Below are 21,924 nucleotides of genomic sequence, written 5' to 3'. Positions count from 1 at the left end.
TGTATTTCCCAACTTGCTAAGACCAAATGATGATCACACAGCTGTAACCAGTTCAGCGACACAAAAATAAAGCTAAGTGCAGACAGTAACTTACAGAATGTCAAAGACTGTCCCATCTGGTGTGCAAACTGGGTATTCAAATGGCTGCAGAGACAAACTAGGAAAAAAGTACACATTCTTTTCAGCAAAATCAGCTCGAAATCATGATGACAGAAGCAAATAACGTTTTGCTGTTTCACCTTCCCATTAAAGCAAGGCCTATACCAATGAAAATACTGAGTGGCTGCCAATACCCACCACCTGATTCTACATAAATTTGGTTAACAACAAAATCCTCGAAAGGAACTGGTGCAGTTCAGTAACGCCTGGCTGCCAGCACTCGCAGCCGTAGCGCCACGGGACGCTGTAATACTCCCCAGCCGTTGCCACGTTGGGCCCCACCAGCACAAGATGGTTCAAGCAGAAACACCCACGGTCTTTGCACCGAAATGGGCTAGGGAGTGACCGGCAACCTCCTTCAGCATCCCGTTAGGGGCGCTTCCATAATCCGGCCAGTTTTAGCCAGCCAGCAGTAGTTTGTAGATGCGGATGGTAACCCCTCCAACTACTCAATTTACAAGAGGACTGCTAACCCACCTCTACTAACTCCCCTCTTTCACTTCAGCGCTTCAAGCAGTAAACTCTAAACACAAAAAATTAGCGTAAATATTCCTTCAATCTATCTAATCACTGCCTCAGAAAGACGAGTGATGGACCAAGCGTGTTCTGAGCAGGGAGAAGGAGATTCAAGCCCCGATTACACGGATTTGAAAGACTGGAATGTACCCGATAGTTGTTCTGAACTATTTTATCACTTGTGTGTTCTTTTAGCCATCAGCTCCAGCCTCTGCAGACACTAATCGTGGAAAGTATACACATTGTTTCAGTACTTATGGAATTTTTTCTTGCCGCATTACTATCACAGCAGGCGCAAGTCAATGACAGTAAGCACCTCGGAAGAACCTGGCTGCAGTAACAGTTCAGTGTCAACGGCCCGATAAATAGGTGTGCCATTTAATAATGATAATGTAAATTCGTTGTCTTACCTGCAGTGATCAAATGATAAACGTCTGAAATTAGTTCGTGGAAGGTCTGTTTACGGGAAAAAACGCAACAGGGTTTTAACAAGCACATAGTCTTCTAGGTAGCAAAGAAACACGTGAAAGTTACGTTTTGCTCTGTGCGTGGCGGCACTTCGATGACGAGGACAAAGACACCGACCCTGGCAAGGCCGTGCCTAAAGCCGCCTCCCCCGCGGAGCGCAGGCGGGCTCCCCGCCGGAACCCGGCGGGAGGGCCCAAAGCAGCGCTCCGCCGGCTGCCAGCGCCCAGCCCGCATCTGACGGCCGACGCCGTCCCGCTGCGGGCTCTGCCCCACCCGCGGGCGCAGAGCCCGGAGACGGCGGGAGAGCCCGTCCGGGCGCTAACCCCGAGCTCCTGCCGCTTTCCCGCCGTCCGCCGCGCGGGCTTCAGGAGCCCGGGCCGGGGGGGCTGGGGGGCAGCCGGGGAGGAGCCCAGGCGCCCCGCTGCCGCCGGGGACCTCTGCCCCGGAGGCCCGTCCCCCCCCCCCCCGCCGCCACGGCCCGGCCCCCCCCCGCCCGTTACCTGCTTTCTTGCCGCCGTAGAACTGCGTGTACTCCGCGCACGTGATGTACCTGCCGAGACAGCCGCGTCACTCGGGCGGCCCCCCCGGGGCACCCCCGCAGGGCCCCGCGGCACCCCCCGCCCCGCCCCGCCGCGCCCGCCCCCGCTCACATCTTGTCCTTCTGGTGCTGCCTCTTCCCCATGGCGGCGGCTCGGCCCCGCGGCTCAGCCCGGGGCCCCTCGGGGACGCGGCTCCGCGGGCCCCGCCGAGCCGCCTCCGCCCGGACCGCTGCGGCCGCGGCGCCCTTCCGGTGCGGGTGCGGCGGCGAAAGGCCGCGCCGCGGAAACACGGGCGGCGGGGCGGCGTTCCGGGGCCGGGCCGGCCTGAGGCGGGCGGGAAGCGCGGGAGCGCTGAGGGGAGGGCGGCGGTGGGCGCCGGCCGCTGCCCGCCCGCGGCCCGAAGCGCACGGGGAGCGCGTACGTGCGGCCTCTCGGCTGCTGAAGACGAGCCTGTTCCCGGTCCTTGGCGCCTAGGTACCTTCGGCCTTTGCCGTGGCTCCGGTCGGGTCCTCCCTCACCGGCGCCGGGGCAGGGACGCCGGGGAAGCCCTGAGGGGGTTTTGGCGGGTGTTTTCGCCCAGGTCGCCTAGCGAGAACGGCGAATCCCCCCCTGTGACTTTCCCCATTTCCCCGTCCGAACCATTAATTAATAAAAGCTCCTTGGTTGTGCAGAACAACCTGCCCCCGCTCCCCCTCTGAAAGTGTTCCTCGTTGATTTTGCTGCAGGCTTCCTTTGATAACCTAACAGCCTTAAACTGAGTTTTCATAGCCCTCGTCTGAAAAGAGAAGGTGCTGAATGTAAGAAGAAACTACTAAAATATCCAATTTAAGAAAAATGTTCATCTTTGTGTAAATATATTTTGTTGCATGGAATTTAAAATCGTAATATTCCTGGTCTGTCGGGCAGTGACAGAACCTCCCAAGAAAAAATGGGTGGAAAAACCTACACGGTGTCCAATATGGAGACAGCTCTTCATAAAAAGTATTTCAGCGTCTCTTCAAAGACTTACTGACAAAGAAGAACTTACTTTCCCTTAGCTAATTACCTTTAAATCCTATTAAACAGCATTCATTACAAGAGCGGTACAAACAGCACAAGGATGGCCAGAATCCAAACATCTATTTTAGCAGGAGGAAACAGCCACTTCTTAGAGCTTTCACTTGTCAAACACCTCCAAAACCATCCATGGTCGTTTGTTCTTTCCTCGTTCAATCATCAACCTGGCGGCTGCCTGTACAGAACTGTCAAGAGTCAAAGTCTGTGGAAGCTGATAGCCACGCTCCCGCTGACCGCACCAGGCTTTGGGACGGATCCACCTTTTCCCCAGAACATGGTGTCTATCTCTATTTTAATCATTTCGGGGGGCTGCTTGCCTGCATACACCAACAAAAGATGAGAGCAAGCCGATACAGTGGCAGATGTCCCTGCTGGTTGCAGGGGGTTGCACTAGACAACCTTTAACGGTCCCTTCCAACCAAACATTCCATGATTCTGTGATTCTACTCTATGAGGAATACAATGCCTGCTCCCAGGAGCGCAGACTAATTGGCAATAGCGTATCAATCACAGCACTACTCTGACTGCTTGTCACAGTACTATGAAACTTTTTGGACTAGAGGTCTGGGGAAGCTGCACGGCTCTCCCTACCACCTTCATTTTCCCCACCGGGTACACACAGAATCAAGCTGTGCTGTCACTACATTTCCCACTGCTTGTTGAAAACTCGCTGGTGCCCTGCTGAAGAATAGCTGCTAAGTCAGTTGTTCCTATTGCTCTTCAAGACACTTCAGTCAGCGTGCACGTGAGATGGCTGTACACAGAAATAATCCAGTGTCCGTCAGGTCTGGCAGTGAATACAGGAGGCAGCAAAACCCGCCAAATGTGGGGTTTTGTTGCCTTAAAGAACACATCCCTCCTCTAGGATCCAGGCAACCATGTAACTGCAGAGCTGCCTCTCTGAAGAGCGTCAGTCCCCTTCAGCCGCAGTCCACAGTAGCACAGCTAGTCCTTGGCAAAGAATAGTGTGTGTTTCTGCTAGAAGTTTAGGAGAGAAACTGCCCTTTTACAAGGGTTTAAAGACACTTACTCATTTCAATACTAATTTTCTTACTCAGAAACATCTCAAAGCAAGGCAGTAAATTGAGGCACACCCGAAGAGTTAGGTCCTGAAGAACCCACACGTACACTTGCTGCTTTCCCAGCACCAAGCATACTTTGGGGAAGAAAACAAGTTGATTGATTTGGTTTCAGTGGAATTCCAAAACCACTCCACAAGTGAACTGCTGGCAGGCCACCAGCACCATGTTATTACAAAACGCCACACAAGGAGCATGGCCGTAACGGCACGAAGCTCATTTCTCGTGGCAGCGCCGGCCACTTTCGGCAGTGGTCGGGGAGCCCATTCTGCTTTGTGTTGCCCGAGACAATGAGCGCTCCCACACAGCTCCTGCTCCTTCAGCTGAGATGTGGCTCCAGGAGAAGACGTTGTGGCTGCTCGAGGGAGATCACAAGTACTTGTCTGATCACGCTTTCAGAGAAAGATCACCCAGACAGTATTATTTATTTCTAGACATGTTAACATGATTCAGCCTGCGTTGACATTTCTGGAGATGCCTGTGCTCTTTGTAATAATTCAAGACCATGTTTTTGCTTTTTGTTTTTTAAACCAATGCAATGTTCATTTATTTGTGTACTTACAAAAAGAGCCACCCCATTGTATCCCTCCCCCTCCCCCCAAAATGCCTTTTACAAACATTTAAAAATTAAAAACCAGATGATGACATGTTAATTTGGTAGAATTATTTTGAAACATAGCTTTTGTAATTAGAGTTACATTTCCTACAAGATGACTTTGTAGAGATAGCCTGATTATCGGCCAAATAAAATTCCATATTACAAGTTAGCAAATTCTAGTACAAAAATAGTCCATGTGTTAGAACAGCCTCTTCTTATTATTATTATATTCACAGGAAAGAGTCTATTGGCTGCATAATACCTTAATATTTATGAAATTTCTTTTTACGTGGCTCACTCATCTAATTTAATATAGTGTTGAGCCTCAATAAATCCTCAGGCAAAAAACCCTAAACAGGGTTAAATATGCTGTTCAGTGTACTCTGAAGTACTGTGCTTTTCACAGGACATCCAAGAAACCCCACAAACAGTTCTCAGCTAGTTTTGATATTAAAATGAGATCCAGATCCAAAAGGACCCCCCTGAAGTACATATCCACGACTTTCCACAGAAACAGAGGCCACAGCTTCGGTGGTTAAGTTTCACTTGGGAAACGGTCTAGCTCATCCACTCATCATTTTCATGAATCCACTTGTGAGCTTCTTTAAAAACTAAAGCAGGTCACTCCTGAAGCATCTGGGACCCTTACGGCACTGCTCTCTTCAGGAGTGTCCCTGCTGAGCGGGCTCTCGCTCCTCTTCTGTCTCTGGTTAATGCTGTTCAGCAGTTTCTCTCGGACCAGGCCCCGCAGGGAAAATCTGGGGAAATGCTACTTGTCTCTCAAGATGTCTAGCTGCTCTTGATATTCTGTGAAAAGCCTCTGGAAGCGGAGGTTCTGTCCAATAACAGGAAGAAGCTCTTTCAATAGTTCTCTCTTTCGTAAACCCTGCACAAAAAACACAAAAGCATCCTCAGAATGTATGACTTGGTATCATGACTATATTCCGCAGAGCTGTTCAAGATTCATGCCTTTCTTCCTGCCTGGAGAGGGCCGTGTATTTTATGTTCTTACTCTGCTTACATGACTCCCAGAATAAACACTGTCTTTACATTTACACACACTCGTGAAACTGGTGCAGCCTCTGCAGTTGCAGACTCCAGATGTCCTCGGAGAAGGGAAGACATTTCATTGGCACATCACTATTTCCAAGTTGCTGTCTGAAGAACGTGGAGACCTGACCACGCAACTCTGCTCCATCTGCGCGATACTCGGGACAGCACCAGAGCGGAGACTGTGGCACTAAGCATTTGTCTACAGTTTCACAGGAAATAAATACAAGTGCCACGGGAGGAAGCCCGCTTATGAGAGTAGAGCAGAGCATGGAAAGGGCTCCAGGGTCAGCAAAAATAATTTGTGATTGCTTTTTTGCCACTAAGTTTAATCATATTTTAAGTTCTATTGTCTGTCCATATTCTGTAATTTTCACGGGAAACTCTTCCTCGTTCTTCGTTAAACTATTATCGGGACTTACCATAACTGTTGATTCCCACTGACTTCCAGCTGAGTAATGGACTGGACCCAGTAAATCCTTGCATAATTCTCGCAAACGATATTCAAACCCTGAATATTATCAGAAAATAAAATCACATTCATAAGCATTTCACTATATAGAACCACTCCACAATGTAACTGACAACATTCAGGAAAGAGTTCTAAGTATCTAGAACAAAATAAAGCCAAAACCACTGATTTCTGAAAAAGTATATTATTCTTCTAACTGCAAATCTTTGGAAAGATTATTTGTAAAGGATTTATTTTACAGTTCCGTAGGGTTTTATTTGAGTTCTCAAAACCAAAAACACTACTAAAACACTACTTTTGAAAGTATAACCGTTGCTTTAACGTATGGCCCAAGATGAACATTTTAATTTCAACTGGGGAAGGACAGAGCGTCCTATGAATATGCAGTTCATCAAGCTCTCTTGTTAAATAAGGTAGGGGTCAAAAGGCGAGAATTAATGAGCTCGATTTTCACTCTGCCAACACCTAGTAGGTGGCCTAACACGAACCGTTTTGCTTCCCTCTGTGTAAAATGATTATGCCTGGTGAGGAATAAGGATGGATTAATACAATGGGAACTACTACATCTGGAACGCAGACAAGCAGAGGTACAGCAGAGATCTTTAGAATCCAAGAAGCATCAAGTCAGTTGGTTAACCTTATTTAACAAAATAGCGTAGCGATATAGGGTATTCAAATATAAAATAGACACAAGCAACCGTTCTTGTGGATTTCTTCTCCTCACAGAATTTAAGCTGCGGAGCTCACCAGTACAGGCTGTTGAAATTTGAGAATGTAAAAAAAGTATAAAGTACAAGTAACACTAGCAAATTCTCTGCAGCTTTATGTGCTCCGGTACAAAGTGTCAGAGACCGAGCACCTCTTCCATTTCACATCAGGCAGCGATCGTCAGTTGCCTGAGGAATGTTACATATTTTACAAGGTGCTGCTGGTTCCTCTGAAACGTCTGCAGTGGCTGCCGGATAACACAAATGATATGCCTGACAGAGCACTGGACGTTTTTACAATGCAGGTCCTACTGTTGAAGTCCACAGATGGCACTGTGGCTCCACACCATCGTCTGTTCACAGTCCACGTGTCAAAATCGGATTCCTCAGCACTGAGCACTACAGGAAGCAAATGCGCTTCAGCGGTTTGTGTTGGTTTTAAGTAAAGGCTGAGTCCAGAAGCCAAGTGCTAAAAGGAGAACGTTAAGTGCAATCATACACAGACATGACGTGAATAGAGCGTTTCTTAAAAATCCATGGGAGCTGCAAACAAGTAACACAGCGTGGCAGGTCTCACCTTCATTAACTAGGTACCGTGCATAGATAAGGAGCCAGTGGCGATATTCATGACTGGATTGTAACATAAGTGCTGCTGCTATCTGGTTCTCCAGGTATGCAAGCGTTGTTTCTTGTTGCACTAAATGAGGCATGGAGAACAATCTTGCAGCTTGCCTTCCTGAACTACAAAACCAAATCAAAATTAACATGCCAGCCATAAAATCAGATACTAGTTTAAGGAACGTATAGTTTTGTAGTACAAGCTATTCTACATTTATCTTTCAGAGGCACCTAGTGCTTCCGGAGTTCAAGCTTTGAATGACAAAGGCAGCATTTCACGGCAAACTGCCTTCCGCCCACCCGTCCATTTACAAGTATCAAGGTCCAGGGAGGGTTTTCTGCCCCCCCCCCCCCCCCCTTCTTTTTTTTCTCTTCCTTCCATCTGTCTTCTCTTTAAGAACACATGCTTTTCAGTGACCAAGTGCTCCTAAATCTTTATAGGAAATCAGGATGCCTGCCTTTACCTTTCTTTGCCCCTCACAGGTGAAAGTCACGAAACAGACACAAGATATGAAGCTATCCTAAAGCATTTAAAGGGTTTCTTGCAAATAAATGTATTGTCACAAGAAGGCTAATTTGAAAAAAGTAACCAATTATTTCCTTTTTGAAAAAACTGCTAATTTTTCAGTCTGATGTTTTCTCTCTCTCAAAAAGAGAGTGGTGTTTGCTTGGATTTCAAATATATTTCCCAATTAATTCCCCTCCCAAGATAACAGCAATAAAATCATACAACTCTATTCAGTTTTTCTCACCAAAAAAATTAAACTCATATGTGAAGGACAGAAATAGCCCAGAAATCTGCCTGGGAAATCTAATTCAAATCCAGGTGAGGATGGGCTATTAAATTACCTACAGGAGCCTGCTCTGGCTCACCCAGTTCCCTGGTGATATTTTCAGACGTTAAAAATACACATTAGATGACTAATCACTCAACTCTCTCAAAGACTTCATTAAATAGATCCCTTGAGGACAAATGAACTACTCAAAATTTGTAGGCCTACTCCAAAGCTGGTGAACTAAAAATTAAAATGTAAAATGTAAGAAATTCAGTTTAGCTAATCAAAATATTACATGTACAGAATTGTCAAATACTTTATCCATCCAATAAATAAGAGCCTTAAAATGATTAAGTTTAGAGCATGCTTTCCTGCCCCCCAGACAATCTCAAAATAACATTAAGATACAGACTACAAATGTGCAAAGGTTTAAAAAAAACACTGGATGAGCTACTGATAATTTTCAGAGCCATTAGCATCTTAAGAATTAACTCACGGATTCAAGCACATGAATAAATAATAGGGGAAAAAAAGACAAACATGCTGATCAGATGAAGCAATTAAGCGCGTACTTTGAAGTTCGTCCCTGTATTACAGCTAAGGGCCCCGAACACAGCATGGCTTCTTGGGATGGTAAACTATTCCTGAAGTCTGCGCATTGTGCTAGAGAGTCCTGTTTGTCAGAAACAAGATTCCTGGAAAAAAGCAAACAAAAACCAAGTTCGAGGCGAGTAGGCAGTGATATCAGGGGATCCAGCTCTGTTCTGCCCCAAAGCCCAACTTCTATTTTCACAGATAACCAAAAAAATATCACCAAGGTGCGCAGGAATTGCACAGACCCCAATGGTTCCCACTCCACGTCCAAATTCTGCTTGTGCTGTCACAGAAATGTCCCTCCCATCCCCAAAGGTCACAACGTCAATTGTATAACACGATTTAGCATTAGTTTCGAAGGAAATTAACTTTCTATTTGTCATTTTACATCTAATAAGAAGTCACGCCCCAGAACGAAGACTGGAGTGAACACAGGTAATGACTCTCTCATTAAGAACTTGATTTTACCTCACGTCGGGTCCCCCCACCCACCAGACAACCATCACAGATCACAGGCGTTGACAATCGGTCCCATACATTACAGCTATTCCTTCATACGGAGGGAGCTGACAGTTACAGCTGGCACTTCCGCACCTAGTCAAGGATATCATTTTCGCTGGTTTGAGATGCCAAGAGAATCAGTGGCCCAAACCAATGCTAAGTTTAGACCTGCAGAGAGCTCAGAGGTAAAATGGCACAAATATTTAAAATACCCTTCACTGCTTTATCATGTTTAAATTTGTATGGTGACTAAAGGGATTGCTCTTTTATGTAGTCCCAAAGCCGTGGTACAAACTAAGAAATGACAGCAAATTCAGAATTATGGCTGAGAGCCTGTCCTCTGCTCCTTATTGACTGGGAAAATTTCTGCATAATTTCTCAGCTTATCTAAAGAACAAATAAGGTGTGTTTTCTTTTCCAAAGGATTCACATCAAGTAGTTGACTAGTAACAATTATTCTAAGGAGGAATTAAAACAATAAGCCCTTTCATCCAGCATGCTCATTACACTAAGTACCACAATTACATTAAGACTGCAACATGTTTTTTTCTCTTAGAAAGACAACAAAGAATGTTTTGGAAAGACGCTGTAAATAATTTAACCACAGAAATTTTTTTATGGGAGCTTACGCCTTGACAGAAGAAAAGAGAATCCATGGGGAAAGCCCATCTGATACGCAGTAAGGCACAGGCTCTACGTAGCCTTTCCTTGTGCTTAGGACATCAGTAATGACTCTTCCATGGGAATTCTCTGAGGTATAATGATTTCTTCCCTCCTCCCCTACCTGACTTACTATCTTCATTAAACTTTTACATCGTGGAGACAGAGAGCTCTCTTCAAACTTGCCTGGTCATCGGATCCAAAAAAATATTAAGGAGTGATGGGGACCGACAAAGTCAGGCACAGACACGTTCAGGATTGGAGTGCACAGGTCTTATTTTCTCTGGAAACTGGGCAAAATAATTTTTAACATGTCTAAACTCCCAACAAAACGCTGAAAATTGTTTTGACAAATTTTCCAGAACTGCATTCTTTTATGTAAAGAAGTGAACGTAAGGCTAGATTATCTTTAATCATTGCCAACTGCTTGACAGATTCAACTGATGCACATCAGCAAAAGTATATAAAGGTGTATGTTAATAAATAAAAGAGTATGCATTGTGGAGGAAGGAGCGATAAAGTAAGTTGTAGTTTAACTTTTTCATTTCTAAAATTTATTTTAAACATAACAAATCATAAGAATGTAATAGAGTAAAGCCTAGACATACAATAGTGAACCAAAGCAAAACTAAGCCTGGCGTGCGATTCTACTCAGACCAACCTTCAAAATACGGAGTGAAACAGTCAATCAGAATACACGTCAGTTCAGCGAAGTTGTAAAAGCAGGAAATAATATATAACTTACCACGTAGAAAGAGAAGGATTAAAACAGTATGCCTTTCCATCGGACATGCTCATTACAGGTATACCGTGCTGAGTCAGCAAGATCTGCGAGACAGTTGCATCACTTCCTGCAAGTCAAATCAGACCCAGGTTGTTTCTTTTGGAGTCTTGCATAACATTCATAATGGTTGTTTATGGTCATAATGGTCACAATTCAAACGCCATCCACCATTACTTACCAGTCATCGCAACCAACAGAAAAAGGTTCAGTAAGGGCTATGCTCAAGCACTGACAGGAAGGTCAAGACACGAGATGGCGATGGCAAGCACCAGGCTCAGTGCAGTAGCATTACAATCACTCTTTTGCAAAACACATTATCAACCCTGATGCTGCAATTTGTACAGAACATTGGCTTAATTGGAAACGTTCTCCATATCTAGGGGCAATCTTCAGCAACTCTGCCGTGTCTTCTGTAACCCAAGAAGCCTTTATCTTTCTTTTCCCCATTAAGTTAAAATTCTAAAACCCAGCATACTTAGAAAAGCGTGCTCTCTAAGAACGTAGTGTAAGTGGGATAGCTGGAGTCTCTCATTTCCCAGCATATTCCATGCCGAGGATTTGCGCACGTAACTTCTAATGAAGACATTTGCAAACTGCTAGTACAAGTACTTCTCTAGGTAGTTTTGATTAGTACTGTATGGATTAAAGCGGAAATAGAAGCCAATATGCTCTGAGACACTGCTTTTTTGATAATTTGTTTTGTGCCAGACATCGGCAATGATAGAAACTGAAGGTTTTGAAATAACGAATTTGAGACAATCAGTTGTTGTTCATCATTACGATAATATACATGCAAAGCACACACAGAGAAATTGCTGTAATAGCAGATTTACATAAAATATTTGGTTTGTGATCTTCACAACACTGAATCTGCACATTCAGAAGCAAGCCAGAATATGATAAGCTACAGAACCTTGTACAAGTCTGTTAACCGCTGATATTCTCATCTCGGTTATTTCCACTGTATTTCAACACTGCCAATGACCTCCCTTTATTACACAATGACGAAGTAAAATTATTTTTTTAGGCTTTTCAGGTTTCATAAAATTTCAGCATATTCATAAATGGCACCAAATAGTACAGGTGGGCTCAAAGCTGGTAAATAAATGACCCTTTTTATTACCTGAAAATATTGTTTGCAAAGATTCATCTCTAACAATGGCTGTCTGCTTGTGAACATCCCTGAAAAAGACAAAAGGACAAGTCTGCAGTTTACAAACAACTGAAAGCTTCAAAATCATCTAACAAACGCCCTTCTTCAATATTGACGACAAAGTGGGGCTTTTTGGGGAGTTCAGTTTTTTTGGTGTTGACATTTTCTTCATTGCTTCGACAAAGTGATTTTGGCAAACTCAAAGCCCTTACGGCAAGACAGAAGTCAACAGCAGGGAACAACTTTTACAGCTCTTTATCAGGAAACCTCATTACAGCTAAGCAAACACTAAGGATCCAAATAACTCCTTTAGGAGCTCTGGCTTGCATGAGTAATTAGATTAAATTCCACAACTGTAAACAAGTACTGCAGTTTTTCTCTTGGTATCTTGAAGATGGCTAGAGTGCTTCTAACTCTGAAACTCATGTGCTTGACTGGCTAAGTATGATGGAAGTTGGAAATATCCTTATTTCTCCTTTTTCCCTCCTCAATCCATTCCATATGCACGACAAGTCTATCCGAGGGAGGCTGTTTAGTACCTTCCAGCTGATTATCTATCCTCCTTCTCGAACCAAATTCAACATTATGGACCATCCCAGAACAGAAACAAAACAGGATTCACGTCCTGCCCAATTAACTCTTCATATTATATCCAAAAATGGACTTGTGTTCAGACCTGATTTGGTTTAAGCCTCAGTTTCAACAGCAATGCACCGATGCAATGGAGCAGAGTTACCTATAAAAATCAGCCCGGGCAGCGGGTGCAGCCGGCCACGGCACTTACCACACAGAGAGCGTAGCAGCAGTGGTGAGAGCCATGATGTAAGAACCTGTGCAATGTAGGGTGGAAATGGGTGTATTCAATATTATAGGGGGAAGAAGGCGACGACCACAAGCTGAAAATACTGACAATGTTCGTTTCTCACAGGCTACACTTACAATCTCACTAAAAAAAAAAAAAAAAAAAAAAAAGGAAAGAAAAGAAAAGAGAGAGAGATCAAAAAGAAACATTTACATTTTGTCAAATGCAAGTAGCATAAAACCAGACTGATTTCTTAATTTATCACACAACTTGGGCTAATTCCCCAAAAAGCTAACAATTACAGCTCTTAAAAAAATCCTGGGTATCAAAGGAAAAGTTGAAAAAGCGCACAGATTATAAATCCATTCTATGCCCCCTTAATTTGGTTATAACTATGATGGCCTAAGGAGACGGGCAGAAGGTTTGCAGGCTGAGATAGTATCTCTTATTAGCCCAAGTGGCATTGTTGGAAATATCAGTAAAGCTTTTGGGTATACACAGGCTCTTCTTCAGGCCTGAATTTGCATCTAGCTTTAAAATCCACCGCTGCTTTTTTCAGACCTGAACAAAGCATTATATGTCTGCAAGCTCGTCTAATTTTTTCAACTATGCATGCCTGTGTAATAAAAGCTATTACTACTAACCACAAATTTTAACAACTTCAGGGTGTTACTGGAGAATCAGCATAAAACTCAAGTTAAAAAAATGTTTCAAAAAAATTCTGACAAATACTGAATCTCAAAGACTCAGAAAAGTACTTCTACATCACAAAACATCCTGTTTCAAATTTTTCAGTCTTTAGTACTTAGCACTTGAACAACTGTCACTTACCATGATTTGTTCCTCTTTAATGAAGAAATTTAAAGGAGAAATGTAAATACACAGGAAAATCGTTGTAACTGGCTAATGAGAACTGGTGATGCTTTAAGACTGCATAGAGCTAACACTCAGAGTGAAACTGGTCTCAAGACTAAGAGCAGTACATATTTTTATCCACAAAACATTTATTAAGAAAGATTGTGTAAAAGTTACAATGGGGGGGGTGATAAAACCAGCAAATAGCAGTAGTCAACAGAAATAAGTCAGAATCCCTACAAAAAACTCCACAGGATAAGAGTTTAAGAGCATCAGTGTATTAGACCAGGTTAGCGGGAAGAGAAATAGGACCTCGAGCCAAGCACAAAGAAGCACAAAAATCCCTAATAGAAGTGATCCAGTTAATCGACTTTTCTAAATAAGTAGGAAAAAATACTTTTAGAGCCTCTGGTTATTTGTAAACATGTGGGTTTAGGCGTAATTAACTTTCTGTAAAGTGTACTTTTGTGCCCCTAAAAATGTCTTCTGGCCTTCAGGACTACTCATCTTCTGCAGGCTCCCGCTTCCTCCAGAACAGACTCTTACCAGCTTCCTGCTGCCGTGAGAATTCGGCTGGTGAGGACGGTCTCCCATTCCTTTCCTTCTCGATTACACTTTAACCGGCTCAACTTTGAACCTCCCACTGTGGTCATTTCATTCTCCACTTCAAGGTACATTGATGGATCTGAACTTATCTGAAAAAAACACAAAATACTTTTTGGAAGAGGAAAAGAACGACTCAAAAAAGCAGCAACTACTATTAGATCCAAAAGAATGCAGACTTTAAGAATGGATTTAAGTATGGCAGTCTCTGTTTAAAATGGCTTCAAAATACACTGTGGTACTTCAAAAGAAGCAGACCTCTGAAAATCAGTCTTGGCTAGAACACAAATAATTTCTTTGTATTTGGAGTACAAGAATGAAGAAAGGTTGTGCTAGTCTGTGCTTCCTAATTAATGGCACCAGACCAAGTCTAGGTGTGCCTAGCTGCCCTACAATCTTGCAATTAGAACCAGACTACCACAGCCTAAACACGCAGAAACACTATTTCATAAATAGCTGGAGTAATACTGTTTGCCAGTCTCTTCAGATGTAGAGGACCTCCAGAGAGCTCTCAGAAAACTGGTTTTTCTCTTCAGCAGTGTACTACCAATACAACCCTAATAACAACGCAGCAGTTACTCCCGTAGGAGCCTCTTATCTTTACGACAGGCTTTGGTTAACCAGGAGGGACTGATGAGCCAGGGGTATTCCTCTTCGAAGTACAGCTAGTTCAGAAGTGTCCTATTTTAGGCTGATTTGCCATTCACTTTTCTCAGATATATTCTTAGAAGCTGAAGTATACCATCTTGCTTGCTTGAACAAATGCATGTATTCAAATGTTAATTTATCAAAGGATCCTGATTAATCTAAGAATATTTTTTTAAAAAAGCAGGTTGGGTTTTTTTAAGTATTAAGCTTTTTTCCGCCTTTATAGTCCACTTACTTGCAAAGTAAATGATTTCTGTGGGATTGGGGTTGGCAGTTTAAGTGCTAATGCTGGTGCAGAGATGCAAGCAGCATCCTTCTCAGAGGCCAGTGTAGCTGGGGACTGGAAAAAAAAAATAATTGCAAAAGTGGTTAAATTTTTCCATTAAAAAATTAAAACCAAAGATATTCTATAATATAGATTGAATTTGAAAGAAAAACTTTTTTTTTTACATTCCAAATAACGCCAACTGCAAATACTAATCTTTTTCCAATTAGTTGTATAAATACATTTTTTTAATATAGCTTCTAAGAATTAAAAAACCAAAACAAACTAGATGTGGTCTTTTTTTTTTTTATAGAAACCCCCCCCACACTTTTCAGCCAGAACTAATTAATGGAAATTCTGGTATACTGCATGGAAAAGCTAAGCTCTGAATACTGAAAACAGAGGGATCTATACGCCCTAAAATGATGGAAGCTCTAACGCAACTTACTACTTCACGGTTCCTAAGAAATTCAGAACCATTTGAGTCAGCGTACCCAAGCCCCTCGCTTGTGCTTGGGCCACTCTCCATCAAAGAACACCAAACGCTAACGGCGTTTCGTTTGATCCTATACAGTCATTTGGCAGGCCGCTACTTGGCATGCTGGTACTGTTCAGTAAGTAGCTGCATATTTATGTAAAGGACGGACACATTTGCCACACCATCTGCATCTGCTTTTTATAATCTTACATTTTAAAAAGACTAAGGTTAAAGGCAAGGAAGAGGGATGGCTAAAAATTCTGAGGGCCTTACACTACTTGTGTTTCCCTGACTCAATGGAACAAGTCAACATGGGACTGACTGTATTGGATGAACACTGAAAGCCGCAATGAGTATTATTTATTTCACCTGAACAGTTAAAGTTACTGGTACAAGTCTGGAGTCTTTTCGAGGCCTTCCTTTTTTCTTCTTTTCTACCGTTTCTCCCTCAAGTTCCAGCTTCCTTTTGGGTGCACTGAGTGGTTTAGCAGCTGGAATCTTCTCTTCACTGTCACTGCTGCTCTCCAGAATATCCTTGGGCTTATTGTCTTTAATTAAATTCTGATCCTTCAGTCTGTGCAAGTAAAAAAATATATTTCACATTTTATATAAGCTGATTCCAAAAGCTGCCACATATCCTATGCGCTGCATTCCTGTAGGTAAGAAGATACGTTCCTAGCCTTGTTTGAGTGTATTTCAATATGCACCAGGGCAAGAGGAGGAAGCCGAAGAGGTATGGCAAATCCTCCGCAGAAGTACAATGTGCAATATATATATGTAAGCTGATCAGACATACTCTCTCCTTTAAAAAAATTAATCAAACTAGCCGTTAGCAACTGGATAAAGCTGTAAATAACAACTTCATTTTAGCATTCAGTTCCAATTACAATCAGATCTCTTTCCCTGGGTTGATACAAATAATTCCGCACTCTGTAAGATGCCGGAGTAGTTCGTCTTTGGACGCTACGCTTTCTGCTTACTCCTGCAGAACTCCATTTGCCATTCGGTTGTCTGTCCCCAAAAGCTGTCCTGTTCAGTTCTGACTACTGCAAGTAAGATGCCTATCTGCAAGCCATACCAATGGCCTCGCTGCTCCATTCTCCATTTCAGGAATACCATACAACTAAAGAAGACAAAGTACAAATCCCTGTCAACTCTTTTGTTAACCATTATATGCTAAAGCAGGTCATTTAATCATACTCTTCCCATTCCCTCCAATAGCTGGTTATTGACTCACAACAATGTTTTGCCATTTATTCCATAACCACCCGGCTTCCTAGAAATATCTTGCATAATCCAACCCTTTTTTCTTTGGCATCTGAATTATGCCAAACAATACACTTTTACCCATACTTTACTGACACGTTAGAAGCGATTATGAGAGTAATTTAACACATCTTTCTTCTGCATCGTATGGTTAAGCCCTTTGATATAAAAATATTAAGGTATTTAGTAAAAACACATTCTATTGATAATAAGTTGGGGAACTACATACTTCCTCAAGACTGCTATTTTTTCTATCATGTGTTTTGGTGAAGCAGGAATATTTATGCCATAACACATGATATCACAAAACCAAAGGCTTTCTTCTTTTTTTTAAATCATGCGGAGCCAGAGCCAAAACCCCTTAAAATCAAAGCGTCTTCTCTGCATGCCTTCAAGGCCTAGAACTGAAATACATCTGCAGCTATTATGAAGACAGGCCCTCTGCAGACACGTATGGTAATTTATCTTGAAGTAAATCTCACTCCTGTACGGAGACGCAGGCTGGCTATTTTTGTCTGCTAAGGAGCACGACTGCATGCAGCCACACACGGAGGCAGGCGCACACACAGCCTCTTCTAGCAATGGTTTTAACTCAGAATATTTTGAAGAGTCTGCTTGATCCCAAATGCCAGAGACAAATGTGCAAAGGGATATTGCCAGCAAAGAATGTACCTGTTCACAGCCGCCTCCTTCCTTCCAGTTGTGGAAGAGACCCACAACAATTTCTAGAGTGCCAGCACCGGGACATCCACACCCCAGAGAATCAGCATTTTAACTCTCTACATTACTAGCCGCCTTTTTTCCCCCCCCAGGCTATGTCTTACCTGTCCACAACAGTCTGATTTGTATTTGTTACAACAGCAGTCCCTGAGGTGGCTTTGGATCGTTCTGTAAATCTAGAATCAAATGCTTTCATAGGTTCAATCTTGGATGGAGTTGTCAACACAGAGGAAGACGATGCAGGAGGAGCAGCTGAGGCAGAGGTAGCATTTACACTGTCAGTAAAAGGGACGGGAAGACAAGGATTGAAAGAAATTTAGTATTGGTAACCTGCATCGCTCGCAACGACAAGCTAGCATTCATCGCACTGGCCAGAAACCGCACTGAAACCCTTTCACTCAGTCCATACGTGAATTATGATACGCTTTTTCCCTTTTCATGCATCGGTATCTTGCAAGCTTTGCCTACTCTCCAAAGCTGTTTATGATACATCTCAGAGCTAAGAGCTTCGTGTGGCTGCATAGATATATCTAGATTAAAAGACCCTAATTCATTCATTATGTATTTTTAATGCAGGAATGAAATGATACTTTCAGCTGGTACTTACATACCCAAAGGGAAAGGGTCGCTATTTTAAAGGATGACTGGGGTTCCAGGTTTTACCCCTTGTTCAGGTTACCAAATATTTTCCATCACAAGATTATATTCCACTGTTTATCAATCAAACAATTTGGGCTGAAACAATTCATGCCAGGTTCTGATTTTGTTGTTGCTGAATCCAAACTAATTATTAGGCCTTTCCAACCATAACCCTAAGGCAAAGGAATGCGTTCCCCCCCCCCCCCCCCCCCCCCCCCGCTAAAGCATTCCAGGGATCTGTTACTTGAATGGCTGTTTACTTCAGAGATTTTTCAGTTCATTCAGAGAATGAATTGAAAGAAGGAATGGCTCCAAGATAACTGATGTTTGTACTAAAAAGCTGTTAGAAGTCCAATTGCCAAAGAAAAGAAGACTTAATAGTTTCATCTGTCAATCATTTCTCATAGCCTACCCACTCATTTTTTAATCTGTGGCCAATTTCAAGTAAATTTGATGGAGTGGTAGAGGTTCCAATGACGTTGTGCTCTTACAAATGCTATAAAAACACATGGAGGAGAAGAAACCAAGTCAGTGTTACCACTGAGGGAAAAAGCAAGTAAAATCTAGTTGTTCCATAATTAATTTGAAAGACACACTGGGCAATCAGCATATGTGCCCTGACGAGTCAGCGTCACTGCGCTCTGGTGGGGTTGTTACACAGGGAAGTACTCCCACGTCTGAAGAGAGGAGGCTTACAGGACACAGGACAGAATTTGATGGGAAGCAGGCTTCATTAATTCCATTGCTGGAAAACCTTCATTATTTACTAACAGCAGCCCAGTACTCTATCAGCAAGTCAGTTTGTTGGAGCGCTAGCAATCAGCTGTGTACCTCATTGCACTGAAGTTCATTTCCAGAACTATGCATATGGATTTATTCATTACTGATTTATCACTACTTAAAGTAACCAAACATAATAAAATCTTGATGTTTTCAGGAATGTTAGATTCTTGAAGTTTTGAGGTTAGGAAACCACTTTAATAATTGCTTGATTACAGAACTGGAAACAAGAATTAAAACCTAAATGGAGTCATATAAGTGAAAAACAAAACTGCAAATACTGACCCATCTTTATTGGCTGCATCATCTGTTGGTTTTACACTGGCTGCTGTTGGCTCTACAGAAGGCTTTGAAGTATTAAGGGAATTTGCTGCGTTAGAATCTAATGACATGAGCTGCTGGTTACTTTGAGAAGACATTATTGAGCCAGACAGAGATCCAGATATTGGGATGCTATTGAAAAATGCTGTAGAAAAATCCCTAAGCAAAAAGACAAACAACAAATACATTTCTTGAAAACACTTTAAAAATAATTGAAAAAGAGTAACGTTAACTGAACTATTTATTCCATTCTTCCCTCTTCCACATGCGGATTCTCATATACAACCTAAATAAACCACCAACACCCAGCTTTCCAGAGTCGTTTCTCATATACAAAGGACGCTAAAGCCAGTATTGATGTAGATACGAACCTGCAATACATTAGAGTATTGTGCACTCATCTATAAGGGTAGATAATGAGAATTAGCCTTATCTATTAGAAGGGAGACCTTATAGCTCAGAGAACATAGGTTGAAACTATATTCCATAAGGATACACAAGGTATTTCCAGCAAGTGCTTTAGGTGCCATAAGATTAACATAAGTCAGAATTCTTAGTTTGCATCAGAAAAAAAGAAAAAAATATATAAAAAGGCAAAGAGGGATTTTAGAGACCACTTCCAAACGTACCCAGTGTCCAGCTGAGCTATGCAGAGAGGCGTGATCCTTCTCCGACCATCTGCTGTTCGTGTTTCCACTTGTTTTTTTAAGAGATTCTGTTGGGAAATATATTTCATCATTATTTCCAATAAATAGGAAATGCTTTTTTTTTCTTTTTCTTTTTTTTCCAACTGACAAGAATAGGTGTATTCGATGAAAGATGCTCCCCAGTTAAAAATCTGTTAACAAGATGTTTTTCCACATTGTCTTTGAACCATGCTATTATTGCATAAATAGAATCAATCTACATTTTTATTAATACAAGTGTATTTAAATACCACAACGTTTTTTTGACCAATAGTAGGTGTTATTTAAGTAGAAGTTCCTATAGTACGAAGTGCAATAGAATTCTGATTCTCTCCACATTAGAGTCAAGTCTGGAACATTCCCACCTGCACGCACTGAATCTGTCATTAAAAGTTGTGTTCTGTGTTTAGGGGAGAATTAATGCTGCTTTCAACCTCCTTCATTGAGAAACCGAAGTACAGTTCTACAGTTGGACTGTTATTAGCTACCTTTGGTTTCCTTTCTGCACACCGAGAATTTAGCACACATCACAGAAATACCCACAAGCCTTTTTCCACACAGTCTTACTTCTGCTTAAAAGCATTTTAACTTTTTAACAAGTCCCAGTAACGTCAACTGGGACCATTCCACACGCATAAGGAAGCGGAAATCGGGTTTATCATAAGCAGTTTGATATTTATCGGCTTAGTACTCGACGCTATAAGGTGACTATCCAAGAACACCCACCTTTCTAATGTCCTCCAAGCTCTCCCCATTAACCATGCTTGCCACCTTGGGAGCCGCTGCCGCAGTCCCAGACGCTTCCCTAATCGAGGCGTTCTTCTGCTCCGCCTGCTGCTGTTGCTGCCTCTGTTGATACTTGAGCATCTCGGGATTCTCAATGATGGTGGTAGACAACTGAGCTTCAGTCATTATAGCTAGGCTTTTACCATACGTGGACTGATGAATGTTGCTCTGTGGGTGTTAAAAATGTATCACACAAGAAGAGTGACTACAACTGCTAGCATGACATCACTAATTATAACGTAACGGGGTCACACAATGGAATCCATAAAATGCAAATGCCCTCTGTATCATTTATACACTACAGATTTTTTTTTCTTTATATTTTCAGCTAACACTAAATCAATATGTAAAATAATTGGAATGCAAAGCTTTAGTTGCTAATAGCAATGAGAGGAAAAAACAGCCAACAGCAATCAGTTTAAAAAGACCTGCATAGATGCAAGTCAAACAGTAATTGTAAAGTGTTTTGAAGCACCCACTCCTTGTTTCCTTGGCCAAATAATTACTTCAAATGTATAATGATGTGTAAGCAAGTGGATGTTTTCCAAATAGACTTTCTTTCCAGAATAGAAACTAGGATCACAAACTCATTTCTTGACTACTCTTTGTAAAGTAGACAAGAACACATTTTTCTGTAATATGGAAATCAGTCACTACATACTTCTATAAATAGTCCAATATTTTAATTGAATCAATACACCCCTTAAATATGATCACAGATTCTCTGTGTGCTTACTATACCTTTTCCTCCTCGCTGAGCGGATCTCCGAGTTCATCCTGGGAAAAGTCCAAAAACGCCACTGATCCATCCATGGAACACACCAGGATACCGAGTCCATTAAGGGTCCTGAAGGAAATAAAGTCCATCTTTGTTTTCAGTCTCTTTCATTGACGCAAACGGGCAATACAATAAGTTGCTCAATAAAAATCTTAGCATAAGATTCATTAGCACAGCAACTACTGATGGAACCAAAGAGGTGGGACGGCAAGGAGACAGGGTGATGGACAGCAGGGGCCCGCGTGCCGATATTCCCTTGGAGATGGCGCACGGGAAGGTGGCATTAGAACAATACACCTACCCATGGCATGATCAGCACCATGAAAACCCTTCTGCAGGGGTAAAACCGAATAGTGCTCACAATGAACAATGAGAGAACGTTATAAATGTATGTCCTTCAAAAGCTGTACAAAATTTGTGTGCAAATGGAACTGGGTGAAGAAAGGGGCCTTCAGCAGATACGCAATCGATACACCTCTTTTAAGGCCGTATAAACTGCTGTTTGGGGCCCACGGAAGATGAAGCTTCATCACGCATGGGAAACAAGTTAACAGGTACTCCATCCCT

At 42.4% G+C, this 21,924-nt stretch overlaps 2 protein-coding genes across 4 annotated transcripts in view; both read right to left on the bottom strand.

Annotated features, from left to right (window-relative positions):
- Nucleotides 1-1,991, bottom strand: part of PPIL2 (peptidylprolyl isomerase like 2) — a 74,795-nt gene extending 72,804 nt beyond the window's left edge. The window contains exons 1-4 of one of the 3 annotated variants that reach the window (XM_075515776.1): nucleotides 1,794-1,991; nucleotides 1,644-1,693; nucleotides 1,086-1,131; nucleotides 95-157 (exon numbers count right to left, since the gene is read on the bottom strand). In XM_075515776.1, the coding sequence (XP_075371891.1) occupies nucleotides 95-157; nucleotides 1,086-1,131; nucleotides 1,644-1,693; nucleotides 1,794-1,825 (191 nt within the window). In that variant the 5' untranslated portion in view covers nucleotides 1,826-1,991. The remainder of the gene's footprint in view (nucleotides 1-94; nucleotides 158-1,085; nucleotides 1,132-1,643; nucleotides 1,694-1,793) is intronic. The other 2 variants (XM_075515777.1, XM_075515775.1) reach the window with 2 other exon arrangements.
- Nucleotides 1,992-4,223: 2,232 nt separating this feature from the next.
- Nucleotides 4,224-21,924, bottom strand: part of HIRA (histone cell cycle regulator) — a 37,883-nt gene continuing 20,182 nt past the window's right edge. Inside the window, exons 11-25 of the mRNA XM_075515981.1 lie at nucleotides 21,321-21,426; nucleotides 20,520-20,747; nucleotides 19,737-19,822; nucleotides 19,072-19,266; nucleotides 17,472-17,642; nucleotides 15,751-15,955; nucleotides 14,874-14,978; nucleotides 13,934-14,082; nucleotides 12,515-12,676; nucleotides 11,701-11,759; nucleotides 10,539-10,644; nucleotides 8,611-8,733; nucleotides 7,222-7,385; nucleotides 5,888-5,976; nucleotides 4,224-5,301 (exon numbers count right to left, since the gene is read on the bottom strand). Coding sequence (XP_075372096.1) covers nucleotides 5,185-5,301; nucleotides 5,888-5,976; nucleotides 7,222-7,385; nucleotides 8,611-8,733; nucleotides 10,539-10,644; nucleotides 11,701-11,759; nucleotides 12,515-12,676; nucleotides 13,934-14,082; nucleotides 14,874-14,978; nucleotides 15,751-15,955; nucleotides 17,472-17,642; nucleotides 19,072-19,266; nucleotides 19,737-19,822; nucleotides 20,520-20,747; nucleotides 21,321-21,426 — 2,065 coding nt within the window. The 3' untranslated portion in view covers nucleotides 4,224-5,184. The remainder of the gene's footprint in view (nucleotides 5,302-5,887; nucleotides 5,977-7,221; nucleotides 7,386-8,610; nucleotides 8,734-10,538; nucleotides 10,645-11,700; nucleotides 11,760-12,514; nucleotides 12,677-13,933; nucleotides 14,083-14,873; nucleotides 14,979-15,750; nucleotides 15,956-17,471; nucleotides 17,643-19,071; nucleotides 19,267-19,736; nucleotides 19,823-20,519; nucleotides 20,748-21,320; nucleotides 21,427-21,924) is intronic.

Source organism: Mycteria americana, chromosome 13 (genome assembly GCF_035582795.1).
Source record: "Mycteria americana isolate JAX WOST 10 ecotype Jacksonville Zoo and Gardens chromosome 13, USCA_MyAme_1.0, whole genome shotgun sequence".
In the NCBI taxonomy this organism is placed as follows: Eukaryota; Metazoa; Chordata; class Aves; order Ciconiiformes; family Ciconiidae; genus Mycteria; species Mycteria americana.
The sequence above is the reverse complement of the archived record's forward strand: the minus strand, read 5'-3'. Positions and strand labels throughout refer to the sequence as shown.